This window comes from Panonychus citri, unplaced genomic scaffold, assembly GCF_014898815.1.
Source record: "Panonychus citri isolate SS breed McGregor unplaced genomic scaffold, ASM1489881v1 Contig00139, whole genome shotgun sequence".
Taxonomy (NCBI): domain Eukaryota; kingdom Metazoa; phylum Arthropoda; class Arachnida; order Trombidiformes; family Tetranychidae; genus Panonychus; species Panonychus citri.
Window position 1 is genome coordinate 68,748 of NW_026515544.1, and position 11,912 is coordinate 80,659.

Below are 11,912 nucleotides of genomic sequence, written 5' to 3' on the forward strand. Positions count from 1 at the left end.
AAAAGGTAAACAAGATGAAGATTGTTATGATTGTGACAATTGGAGTAGCAAATCTGTAAAGACAAAAGGAAGATAAGATTAGTATTTGTATGATTAAGACGAAGATATTTAAACCATATATTGATTGATTGCGATTAAAGAGAAACGATCAAGAGCAAATATACATTAGTGAGAGAGAGAGAGAGAGGGAAAGAGATACAATTAAGAGATAATTGTAAGTATAAATGGTGATGATCGATTGTTAATCAAGTTTCTTTTTCTCTTTGTATTTTAAAAGTTAATTGTTCTAAATTGACACTCTTGTTGAAATTAATTTAATATACAAATTTAACCTTAAAACGTTGATGTTAATTTAATTATTTCTCTTTATTAATCTTTCAAGTCCCTAATCAATTTAATGAGTTAATTTTCTTTACCTTTTCAGTTGATTGTCTTTAATACCTTTTTCTTGTTGCTTCTCAGACTCTTGCATCTCATTACCTTTCTAATTAATTGAAATTAACTAATTATATTAGGTCATTTTCTTTAATTGAGTTGTGATAATTACTAGAAATTTAATTATAATGAAAGTATTTACCCTCTTGTCCTCTGTTTGTGGTTATTATGCAAGGTCAACATTTATTATCACCATTAGTTTAATCATCATTAACCTTTTAATCAATGGCGATGATATTTTCGTTAACGGTTATCCTCATCACCATTAACCTCACCCGGAGCTGGTTCAAGTCATCAAGAATTGTTGTCATCATCATTACCATCACCATCACCAGTTTTGGATGAGACAATTGATTCAACCATATTAGAATCGTCAATTAACCGTCGCCACATTAGAGATGAAACAAGAATTGACTCTAATTTAAATCAAGCTTTATACAATCGCCAACAGATTAACCAAAGCAAGGTAATTATCACCATAAATGAATTTAAATGATCACAAAATTAATTGTTCTCATTGTTTTCATTCCGATTCAATTGATTCTCAACGAAGACTGAAAATATTGGTAAAATTAAATTCTTAATGGAAGTTGGTAAATTAAAACAAATTGAACGAACTGGTTGGATTCTAAATAAGATACACTCACCTGAACGAATCGCTGGTCATATGTATCGAATGGCCATCATACCCTTACTCGTATTGTCCACCAGCAATACAACCAAAGTTGATCTTAATAAAGTAATTAAATTATCTCTGGTCCATGATATTGCCGAATGCATCGTTGGTGATTTTACTCCGTACGACGACATATCACCCGAAGAGAAACATCGACTGGAAGAGAATGCCGTCCAATACCTGAGTAAGTGAATGAAGAAAATCAGAACAATTAAAAATCGATTTAATTGAGAAAAAATTGAATTGAAAAAAAAGCGCAACAATCAATCAATCCAACGGTTTAATCTTCACCTTGACTGAATGAAAAGCAAAATCCCGATTGTTTAATTACGAATCGTAATTTACTAATTTAATTTTCTTTTCTTCTTTCTCTTAACAATCAACTTGAACAATTTACTTTTTCTTGAGTCAATTATAATTGTTACCAGAATTTACCAATCACCTTGATATTGAATTGCTTAAGTTGGTTGATCTCTTTCAATAAGATTTAATCAAGTCGGTTAAATGTTGGAAGATGTTAATTGTGTTAATCAATCATTTCCATTACAAAAGAAAACGTTGAATTGTTAATATGTAACAACTGATAATTGAATTAGTTAATTGGTAGATAAACATTTCTGATTTACTGATCTTCAATTGTCCAGTTTCTTTTGATTATACAATTAATTTGATCTCAAAGTGATATTAATCTTGAGTAATTGTAGACAATTAGTCAAACAATTGATTGGCTCTTTGATTAATAGTCATAGTCTTTAATCATTTAACTTTAATTACGGTCTTTTCACAATTAACTTATGATTGTTAGATGAGTTTTTTCACTAAAATCAATTGTTGACAATTTCCTATTAATCTAAATCCAATCGATTGGAAAAAGTTAATTGCTATTGAAAAGTAATAACTTAAAACTTTATCTTGATTAAGAGACTTGATTAATTAATTTCATGTAACACTAGAGGTAATTAAGTTAATCCAGCTTCATGATTTACAATTGTTGAGATTTTGACAGATCTCAAGAAAGTTAAAGGATTGATAATTAAATTTTCTCAACATAATCAAAGAAACAATTAGATTAATCAAGCCTTTTACCAATTTGAAATGTTTCATCAAGTTAATTGTTCAACTGATTGAATTTAGGTGATGAGAGTATTAATTGTATCTATTAATTAGGTATTAATTGTTAATACTCAAGAAAATCGATAAAGAAAATCTATTAATACAATCTAGTAGATAGCGAAATGAATAAGTAGCTACAGTCTCAAGTTTTTAATCATTACCTTGATCCAACAATTAGCTAATCCGATTGATTGTAACCCTTTGATCAAATAAGATGGTTAATCATTTTAGATCAATGAGATTAACTTTCTCTCTCTCTCTCTCTCTCTCTCTTCTCTTTACAGGTTCTTTATTACCATCAACGGTAACCGATAATTTCCTCTCATTATATTCAGAATATGAAGAGCAATTAACAGCCGAAGCACAATTAACGAAAGAACTTGATCGATTTGATTTAGTTCTTCAAGCCTTCGAATATGAGAAAATAGAATATAAAAGAACCGGAATTCTACCAGGACTGGGCGAATTTTTCGATTTCGAAAGGATATTATCTTATATTCGGAATCAAGAATTGAAAGAAATGATCGGACAAATACTTCACATGAGATCTGAATTCTTGGCAAATGCTTGCGTTCAAACATGTAATCAAGACGGAAGTCCACCAAAGGCGAACCCTTCCGGTTCTACCTCAACCTCATCCTCACCTCTCTCTTCATCTTCATCTTCCTCCAAAAAGGAGCCCAAGAAGCCAATCAATAGCAAAGAAAAACGGAAAACTACAAAAAAGAGTGAAAATAGTGATCTTTAATTACTCCAACTAATTAACTTTAATTCTTGTATAATCATAATACCTTTTTATCGTCCTAACGATATAAAATTATCCCACCACCACCGCGATTTCACCCACCCTGATCCCTTATTTTATCATCAATCTTTATAAACGATTAAATGATTTATTGTATTTTAATTAACTTTGATTATTTGTCATTACCAATTAACGTGAATGTTAATTGAATGTTGATTAATTGAGATCAATAATTTTCACTTAAATCCTTTGTTGATTTAAGTCTTGATCAACAATTGTTATCAGCGATAAGTTTAATTGCGATTAATTTGTTTAATAGTTTTCTTAATCAGTGATAATGGTTTAATCCCGTTTATAGCTGATTTAATTACTTATAAATGTTTGTATTAATTTTCATTATTGATATTGAAAATCAATTGTGACCAATTTTGATTAGTAAATTATTTTTAAAGCCTCAAGCAAAACAATTTAATTGTCTCTTTTTTGGTGAAAAACAAAATTGATCATTAATTTGATTGTTGTTTCAATTTCTCATTCAATTTAAAGGGAGTGCAGAGTTAATTGTACCATATCAATCACGGTGATTGGACTAATTATAGAAACATAAGAAAATTAACTCTAATTATTGTAATCATTTTACGCTTATTTTCATTTAGTTTGTTACGTGTTTAACTTTCCTAAATGATTTAAGAACTACAAATACGCGGGATTAGTTAATTTGATAGCGAATGAAATTAATATAATGATCGGTAACGAGAAGAAAAAAAAACTAAATTGTAATTTCTATTCAGTCATTGATCTTTCATTTGGAACCGAATGAGATTCAATCAACATGGAGAAAGTTTCAATTGTTTGTGCCAAAGTTTCAATAATAATCATGTTATTAACCATGGGTAAGTTTTCACTTTGATTGTTTTAATTGAGAGGAAATAAAGTTAATTGTTCATCTTAAAAGATCATCAAGTTCCATCAATTTCTATGAAAGTGATGATCAGCTAATCAATTGGAATGAAATTTTCTTTTTCTTTTTCGATTCCTTTTCCATTAACAGTTTCGTGTGAATATTGTGAAAATATTCTGTGTAAAAATAACAACGACGATTATTGTGTCCACGCCTGTAGTGAATATGGTTGCGATTATGAGGCTGCGAAGTGCATTGAACATGCGAAATTCAGTTTCAAGTTTTCGTTCATCGATCGAGCGGGTTTCTGTATGTGTCGACCAACAATCGCCTCTGGATCGTATATTTTACAAAGTATGTTGAGGGGATACAATTGATTGGAAATTCAAATTAATCAACAATTAACAACAATCATTTTTTTTTCTCGTCTACTGTTACCAAGTTAACAGGAAAATATCAACAAATTATCTTTGTACAATTTAAATCATCATGTCCCTTTTATTGCGAGATATAAGGAAACTCTCAACAATTAAAAGGGTTCAATAAATCATCAATTCTACATGATGTCATTTATTTTGTTGGTTAATTAATGAGTCGAATAAATTGTTAATCCATTCGAATTTTTCATTCATTTTTATCAATTCCATTTTCTGATTCAAGTTGTTGATTCGGTTAAAGACAAAAGATGCTAGTGATTTTCTTTCACTTTTGAATCTTCATCATCATCGAGTTAATTATCTTTTTAAAATCATCGATTTTCATTATTGTGAATTGATCCAATTGAATTTTATCCATTTATCATCATCATCTTTTCTGTTTCCAATTAATTAACTGGTGAAAAAATATTCTTCTGGTTAAGGAGAAACAATTAGTTAAACATGACATCGATTTGGGAAATGAGTGATGAAGATTTTGTGAAAGTAAAATCGATTCGTGATTCATTTGACAAGGAATATCAGGAAAATTGTGATTTGTACGAAAAAGATGATTACACCAGAGTGATGGAGAATGATTATCTTGTCTGGAGATATTTAGATGAGAAGGATGGAAAAGCAGATGAAGCAATTAAGATGTTGGTTCGATCAATGAGATGGAGAAAACAAGTTGGTGTCAATTCGATCAAAGAGACTGATTTTCCAAAGGAATTCTTTCGAATTGGTGCCAATCATATGTACGTTAAAGATAAAAAAGGTATGATCACCTATTATTCTCGACTTTGTGTTCCACCGGTGCCCAAAGAGTTTATGCCTCTCATGACACGTCTTTGTATCTTTGGTTTGGAGATGATTGATCGGATCGCACTTTCAACACGAATGAAGTTCGGTTTGATTTATGATTGTCGTAATCCGGCCGTGACTGCCATGGATATGTCTTCATTAAGAGAAACCATGTCATTCATCCAGGGTAATTATCCATCGTCCGTTGGTTATGTGGCCTATTATGAGATGCCAGTGGTTCTCAAGGCTGTTTACCGAATGGTTAGAACCTTTACTCCTCCCAAGATTCGAGAATTGGTCATTTTTGTCAATCGAAACAATATCGATGATCTTATTGGGTTAGAAAATGTTCCCGAATATATGAATGGAACTTGTGATGTCCCTTATTTCGCGGATATGGACCAATGTCCATCCTTGGAGGAAGTAGCTGCCAGAGAAGGAATTGATCAGGAGGCGGTTAACGAATTTTACCATGTTTATGCTGAATATTTGGACGAATACCAAAGGAAACGCGATGAAAGAGAAAAGGCTGAAGCAGATGAACTCGCTGATCCACAATCGGCATCAACCTATTTATAAGAACGGAAAAAGAATTTCAAATCAGCTGTTGCTCTAATCCATTTGGTATCAATTAACAAACACTCTTAAAGGGATTTATAAGCCATTAATCTCTTGTTCTTCTTATACATCATTACACAAACAGAAAATCAATTTTTTCCTTTTACTTGTTTCTTTCTTTTTCTATCTCTCTTTCGACTAATTAACTAGTCAGTAGAAAAGTACTTAAGCTAAACATGTTGAAAATTAACCAAAATTAACAATTAATAAAAAAAGACAAAAATAAACATTAAATCAAATTGAATCAAATGAAATTTGTCTGAAAATTTGCAACATAAACAAAACCAAAATCAAATGAGATACTTACAGTTTACAGCGGACCGGCAAAATTGTTGGTTCTTCACTAGCATTTCTTAAATAATTCTTAATAGCTAATTACTTGAACAATCAAATAAACAAATCAAATAATAATAAACTAATTAATTAATTAAAGAAATTGGTTAAACTTTTACTCTTTCGTTATTTAAGCTCATTGACTTTTCCAAGAAAATTTAAAATTTGAAATTTTACTTCTATAAACTAACTCACCCTATTGTCGAATATTGGAACTGAATTTTGCAGAGCCAAATTTAAATTAAATTCTTTTTCTTTTCTCAATCAAATTGTCGCAATTAAAATTTGGAATTAATTATTTGTTTTTATTTATTCAATTTATTCAAAATTAATTAAAGAATTTGATTTTGGTTTTCTTTTCTCTTCTTTAATCTCTAAGCAAGGTAACTTTTAGATGGTTGTTTTTCTAAATTTTTTCTCTTCTTGAATTTGAATTATCATTTCGCTCATTTAATTTAACAATTAACTTTACTGGTGAAATTAACAATTCCATTGGTAAAACAATCAATTTAAAACAAAACAATTTTCTCTCTTTATCAATCTTTGTTTTCATTATAAATAATATTAATTTATTCTGGGAAATTCCCACAATTAATATAATTAATTTAAAATCTTTTTCTTATATTATTATGATTACGTTGTTAGTAAATTATACTTTCAACTAATCATCAAGTTAAACAGTTGTAAGAGAAATGAGATTGTTAATGAAGATGATTAAAGTGAAAGACAAAACAAAATCAAATCATTATAATCAAAATGATTAACAACAGATTAAGAGAAAAGGTTAAAATTACATCATCGATATTAAATCAACAAGTAACAATTAAAGAAAAAAAGTAAATTTAATGTTAATTGTAAATCAGTTGGTTGGTAACAAGAAACGAGGTAATAATTTGCTATCAAGTGATTCAGATAATATAATCCAATAAATCGAGCAATTAAATGAACGATTAACTTTAATTATCTTAAATCAATTTATGTATTCATAAAGAAATAGTTTGAGACAATCAAAGTGTTACAATCAATCACCAATTAGAAAGATGAAATTAATATTCAACTAACAATCAATTTCTAATGTTAATCATCCTAATAAACTATTAACAGATAATTTGTTATAATCATTTTCCGAAAGTGACCTTTACTTTGATGTGGTCAATCAAAGTTATCATCAAGTCCACAGTTTAATTTGATGATTAAATAAAGAATCAAAAAAGTTTTTCTAATTTAAAAAGTTGAACAGTTCGCGACAATAACAGTTATATCCTATTCACCTGATATAATAACGGAATTAACTGAAATTGGAAAAGTAATTGTAAACAATTAAATCTAGGGAGGGAATCTATTGAATCTCGTTACTTTGATTTATACATTGATGAGAAATAAATAATAATAGTGAAGGATGAAGATGATAAATCCTTAAGGTAAGATTATGATGATGAAGATGAAGATGAAGATGAAGATGATGATGTTTACTAATCTATGTGTAAATAACATTGCCATTGATTGTTTACCTAACAAAGGTCACGATTCAAGTCTAAGCCACTTGGGTCAATATAAAGATGAGGATGAAAAATTGAATAAAGATTAAGATGAAGTTAAGGTGTAAGATGATTGGAAGATAAGTAGAGATGAAGATGATGAAAATGTAAATTAAAGATGAAAAGGAAAAGAGAGAGAAAAATTTTCGTTTCAAAAATTTCTCTACCTAAGGTTACCTGTAAGAGAGATTAACTCTGAACCTCTAATTATAATTATCAATGAATTGTAAAGAGAGAGAGAGAGAACAAGGAAGATACAAAATGACTCTCTCTCTCTCTCTCTCTCTCTCTCTCACTTTTATCTTCCATCATCATCCTCATCTTCACCAATAGTTAATCAAGTTCATGTTCAGATGAGGCCACCGTTAGGATTTTAACTTCATCTTCAACTAATTTCTTAATCAAATTGCTCCTTTAATTCATCAACATGTATTTCTCATCATTCGTTTAATTTTTTTCTCTTCATTTTATTTTTATCATTACGATGTTGATAATTATCTCAATTTCCATTTAATATCATTAGTTTAACTTTTTTTTTCTGATTGAATTATTGCTCAGAATTTTTATTTCTTTACTTCAGAATCTAATTCAATGTCTCAAGGGTAAAATCTGAATGATGGAAAATCTTAAATCATCAGAAATTATTTACTAATCTAATTAACATGGGAAAATATCAATAATTTGACAAAAGTTTCTGTCAAACTTAATTGTTACTCTTGAACACAAGCTAATTAACTCAACAATCGTTGATTACTATTGACAAAGGTATTTTAACAGTAATTAATTTAATTGTATAAAAATAATTTTCCTCTTATTATTAAATTGATTGTTTAAAAATCATTAACTTATTTCAACTATTAAGTTAAAATAAATTAAGGTTCAATTTGCTAATTACCTTTAATCCTGATTAACTGATTAAGATTTCATTAAATTAACATAATCTCATTAAACTAATCAGTTAATTATTATAGATAAAAATTAAAGAAAAAAAAACTTCCAATTAATACAGAATAAGTTGAAAAAAAAAAGATGATCAATTAAATTGTTTAAAATTAACTAATCTTGTGGTAATAATTAAATCAACATTGATTGTTAGATATAAAACTTAAATTGCTAATCAGCGTTAATATAACAATTAAACTGGACCCAGGGTACGAAAGTAACTAAAGTTATCAATTGATTATCTTGAATGCTAATCAACTAATTTATATACACAATTAAGCAAATCAAACAATGAGACTGATTTGAAAATGCTCTTGAAAACTTAACCAAATTTAAAATAAAGTTAATCAAGTAAACACAAACACAATTAGAGTAACAAATTACCCAATTTACCTGAATGGAAAGCAAAGTAAAAGAAAAACAATAAAGTAAAAGGTGAATGAAAATCAAATTAAATGAAATTAAATTACAATAACGATGATCAGAACCATAATAATAATAACGACTAATCAGAAATCAAAGTTTATTATTAAGTAAAACGCAATTTAATGAAAATGCTTGAGGTCAGTTCGGGTGTTGACATTACCTAATGGTTCCTTCATCAGAAATCATCATTCTCATCTTCGTCTTTTTTTCTTAACTTTAATTTCTCAGAGCTTTTCATCTTCATCTTCATCATCCTCTCTCTTTCTATCTTAATGATCATCTTTCAAACTGAAATTAATTATATCTCAAAAAGCAGCATAAGATTTGTTACCATTTGAAAAGGGCAAATATAATAAGTATTATAAGGTAACATATAAAACGGGATCAAATGATTGATTTTACCTTAGAACGGCCTGAAGCGGTTCTAAGACGTCCTAAGGAAAAAGTTATGACTTTAAGGCAAGTCAAGTGTTTTTTTCTTCTTCTCTTCTTAATTTTCTCTTCAATATCTTCTTAAGATTCTGTTCATCATCATTATCATCATCAACGGCATCAACATCATCATCTCTCTCTCTCTCTCTCTCTCTCTCTGATAACCATTACATGTCCCAGGCTGCATCAATCGGATTACGAGAAACTAAATATCTCTCTCTCTCTCTCTCTCTCTCTCTCTCTCTCTCTCTCTCTCTCTCTTGATAGTTAATGAGAGAAAGAGAGAAAGAAAGAGATAAAATTGATTCACATAAATAATATTATTTGCAATCATAATCATCGTTAATAGTTAGTTGGTTGATTAGTTGATTATATGCATTGATTGTTGCGAACATGCAACAAGTTTGAGTTTTTCAATTTTTTTTCTCTCAAATGTTTGAAAAAACTTTTCCTTGGTAATTTGTTGTTGACCGTTGACAATTTTTCTGATTACAATTTTGATCTGTAACTTTGATTATCAAGTCCAATAGTTTCAATAATTATGCTAATTGTTGGTTGATTGTGTGTGTATGTGAGTGTGTAAATTTGTCTATCAACTGTCATGTTAATTTGCTCTTGCTCATTGTAATCGTCGCTGATTGTTGGTCGATCATTAATTGTGTTACTTTACTTTGTTATGGTAAAAAGAAAAGTAAAAAAATTTTCCTCTCATTGTAACAATTTATAAATTCACTTTGATTAGATTAAATTAAAAGTTAAATATAATTTGTTCTGATTTAACCTTCCAACTATTCAAATTGTTATTAGTTAACTTTACAGCCACTTTACTATTGATTGGTCAAACTAAATTAACTCTTTATACATCAATCTCATCAGAATCAACATAAGGTTAATTGTTAATCAAGAAATGCAATTAAATCCTATTGAGATTTGATTAATAACACAATGCAATTAAATTGCAATAACCTTAATCATTGGAAAGTTTAAAAAAAGGTTCAGTTTAAAAAAAATGATCAAAAAAATCAGAAAAGGTTAACCAACAATTAACATTTTAATATAATAATCAGGTATATATATTATGTATTAGCAAACAATTAAGGTGTAACTATTAAATAACAGCAACAAAAATCAATAATAATAATAAATTGAAACCCAATCAAGTGATTGTAATTACAGAAATGATTAAGATTAATCAGAAACAATCAGAGGTATTGAAAGAAATGAACTTTTTTCGTTGAGCCAAAATTTAACTTGATTGAAACAAAAGCTTTTCATCAATTTAATCATAACCTTGGCAATTTAATTGAAATCAAATCAACAACAATAACAACATGAAGGTATTAAAGCAAATTAACAATTACAATCAAGAAAAAAAGTTAAATACTTTCACCACCTAAAGTATTGAGCCAATTTCTAGGATATAACAATATGACAAAGGTAATTTGAAGATTGACTTTTTTTCTTGTGGTTTTATCATCATCATCATCATTGGATTATGATGAATGTGATGATGATGGAGAGGATGATGATGATGATGATGATGATGATGATGATAAAGAAGATATTAACAAAGGCCTTTGTAAGAAAAGGTTACAATCAAAACGCAATCGTAACACAATGGAAACCATAATAAGAGAGAAACTTTTCTATGGAAAGACTTTTCCTTTTCTCCATGACCAATGGTCAGTACTGTTTATTATCATCAAAATTTACAGTAAATTGTAAATCGTTTTATCTTCATCTTCATCCTAATCATCATCATCATCTTAATCATTATCATTTGTTAACAATGATTGTAAGATGCACTCAACACAATTGCATATCCATGAATATTGGTAAAGCTTAAATTGCCTACACATTGAAATTCAATTGCAATTCAATTGTAATTGTAAAAGTTATTTCTTTGTCTTTTTTTACTTAACTGCTTATTGTTTGATAATTTAACATAAACTAAACAACAATCAACTAAATATTAACAAACCAATGTAAATAAGGTGTAAGAGTCACTGACTTTTCATCCTCATCTTCAGGTAAATGTTATTATACCTTTAATGTTTAATCATCATTATAATCATCATCATCAAGGGTTAGAGGTAATCAGAAAATCAGCAAGATAATCATGATTAAGAAAATGAATTATAATCTAACAATAGATTAACCAAGAAAATGGAAAAATATGAAAAACAATTAACTTACTTGTTAGAGTAAAATCAGTTTAATTGTTGGTCCAATTGATCGTAAATTGATTCTATTTAAATTCACAATTGCAATGTAATCATTCATGCTGTTTAAATGGAACTTGATTGTAATAATAAAAATACAAATTAAGATTCTGTCTATAATTGTTAGTTATAACCGTTGTTGTTAATTGTGATTGTTAATCATAATATTGATAATACATGTAATATTTAAATTGAATAGATTTACCTGAATAACTGTCAACTACCTGTGAATGTTTTTCATCATCATCATCATCATCTTATGTTTACATTAACTATTAGCTAACAATTGAATAAACTTTATGATTACAATGTAA

The 11,912-nt window shown here is 28.4% G+C and overlaps 2 protein-coding genes across 2 annotated transcripts; both read left to right on the forward strand.

Moving 5' to 3' along the window:
• Positions 1 to 685: 685 nt before the first annotated feature.
• On the forward strand, positions 686 to 3,131 carry LOC128393933 (5'-deoxynucleotidase HDDC2-like; the record flags this gene model as incomplete). Its single annotated transcript, XM_053354163.1, has 3 exons — positions 686 to 901; positions 989 to 1,295; positions 2,509 to 3,131. Coding segments are annotated over 3 exons (987 nt in total), but the record flags the coding sequence as incomplete, so codon positions are not given.
• A 1,443-nt stretch (positions 3,132 to 4,574) lies between these two features.
• On the forward strand, positions 4,575 to 5,939 carry LOC128394106 (uncharacterized). Its single transcript, XM_053354361.1, has one exon. It carries the CDS (start codon positions 4,749 to 4,751, stop codon positions 5,664 to 5,666), a length of 918 nt encoding a protein of 305 aa, XP_053210336.1. The 5' UTR covers positions 4,575 to 4,748; the 3' UTR covers positions 5,667 to 5,939.
• The last annotated feature ends 5,973 nt before the right edge of the window (positions 5,940 to 11,912 follow it).

Excerpts from the sequence above, each read along its gene's own strand:
- LOC128394106 (XM_053354361.1), top strand. The coding sequence starts at position 4,749 with ATGACATCGATTTGGGAAATGAGTGATGAAGATTTTGTGAAAGTAAAA.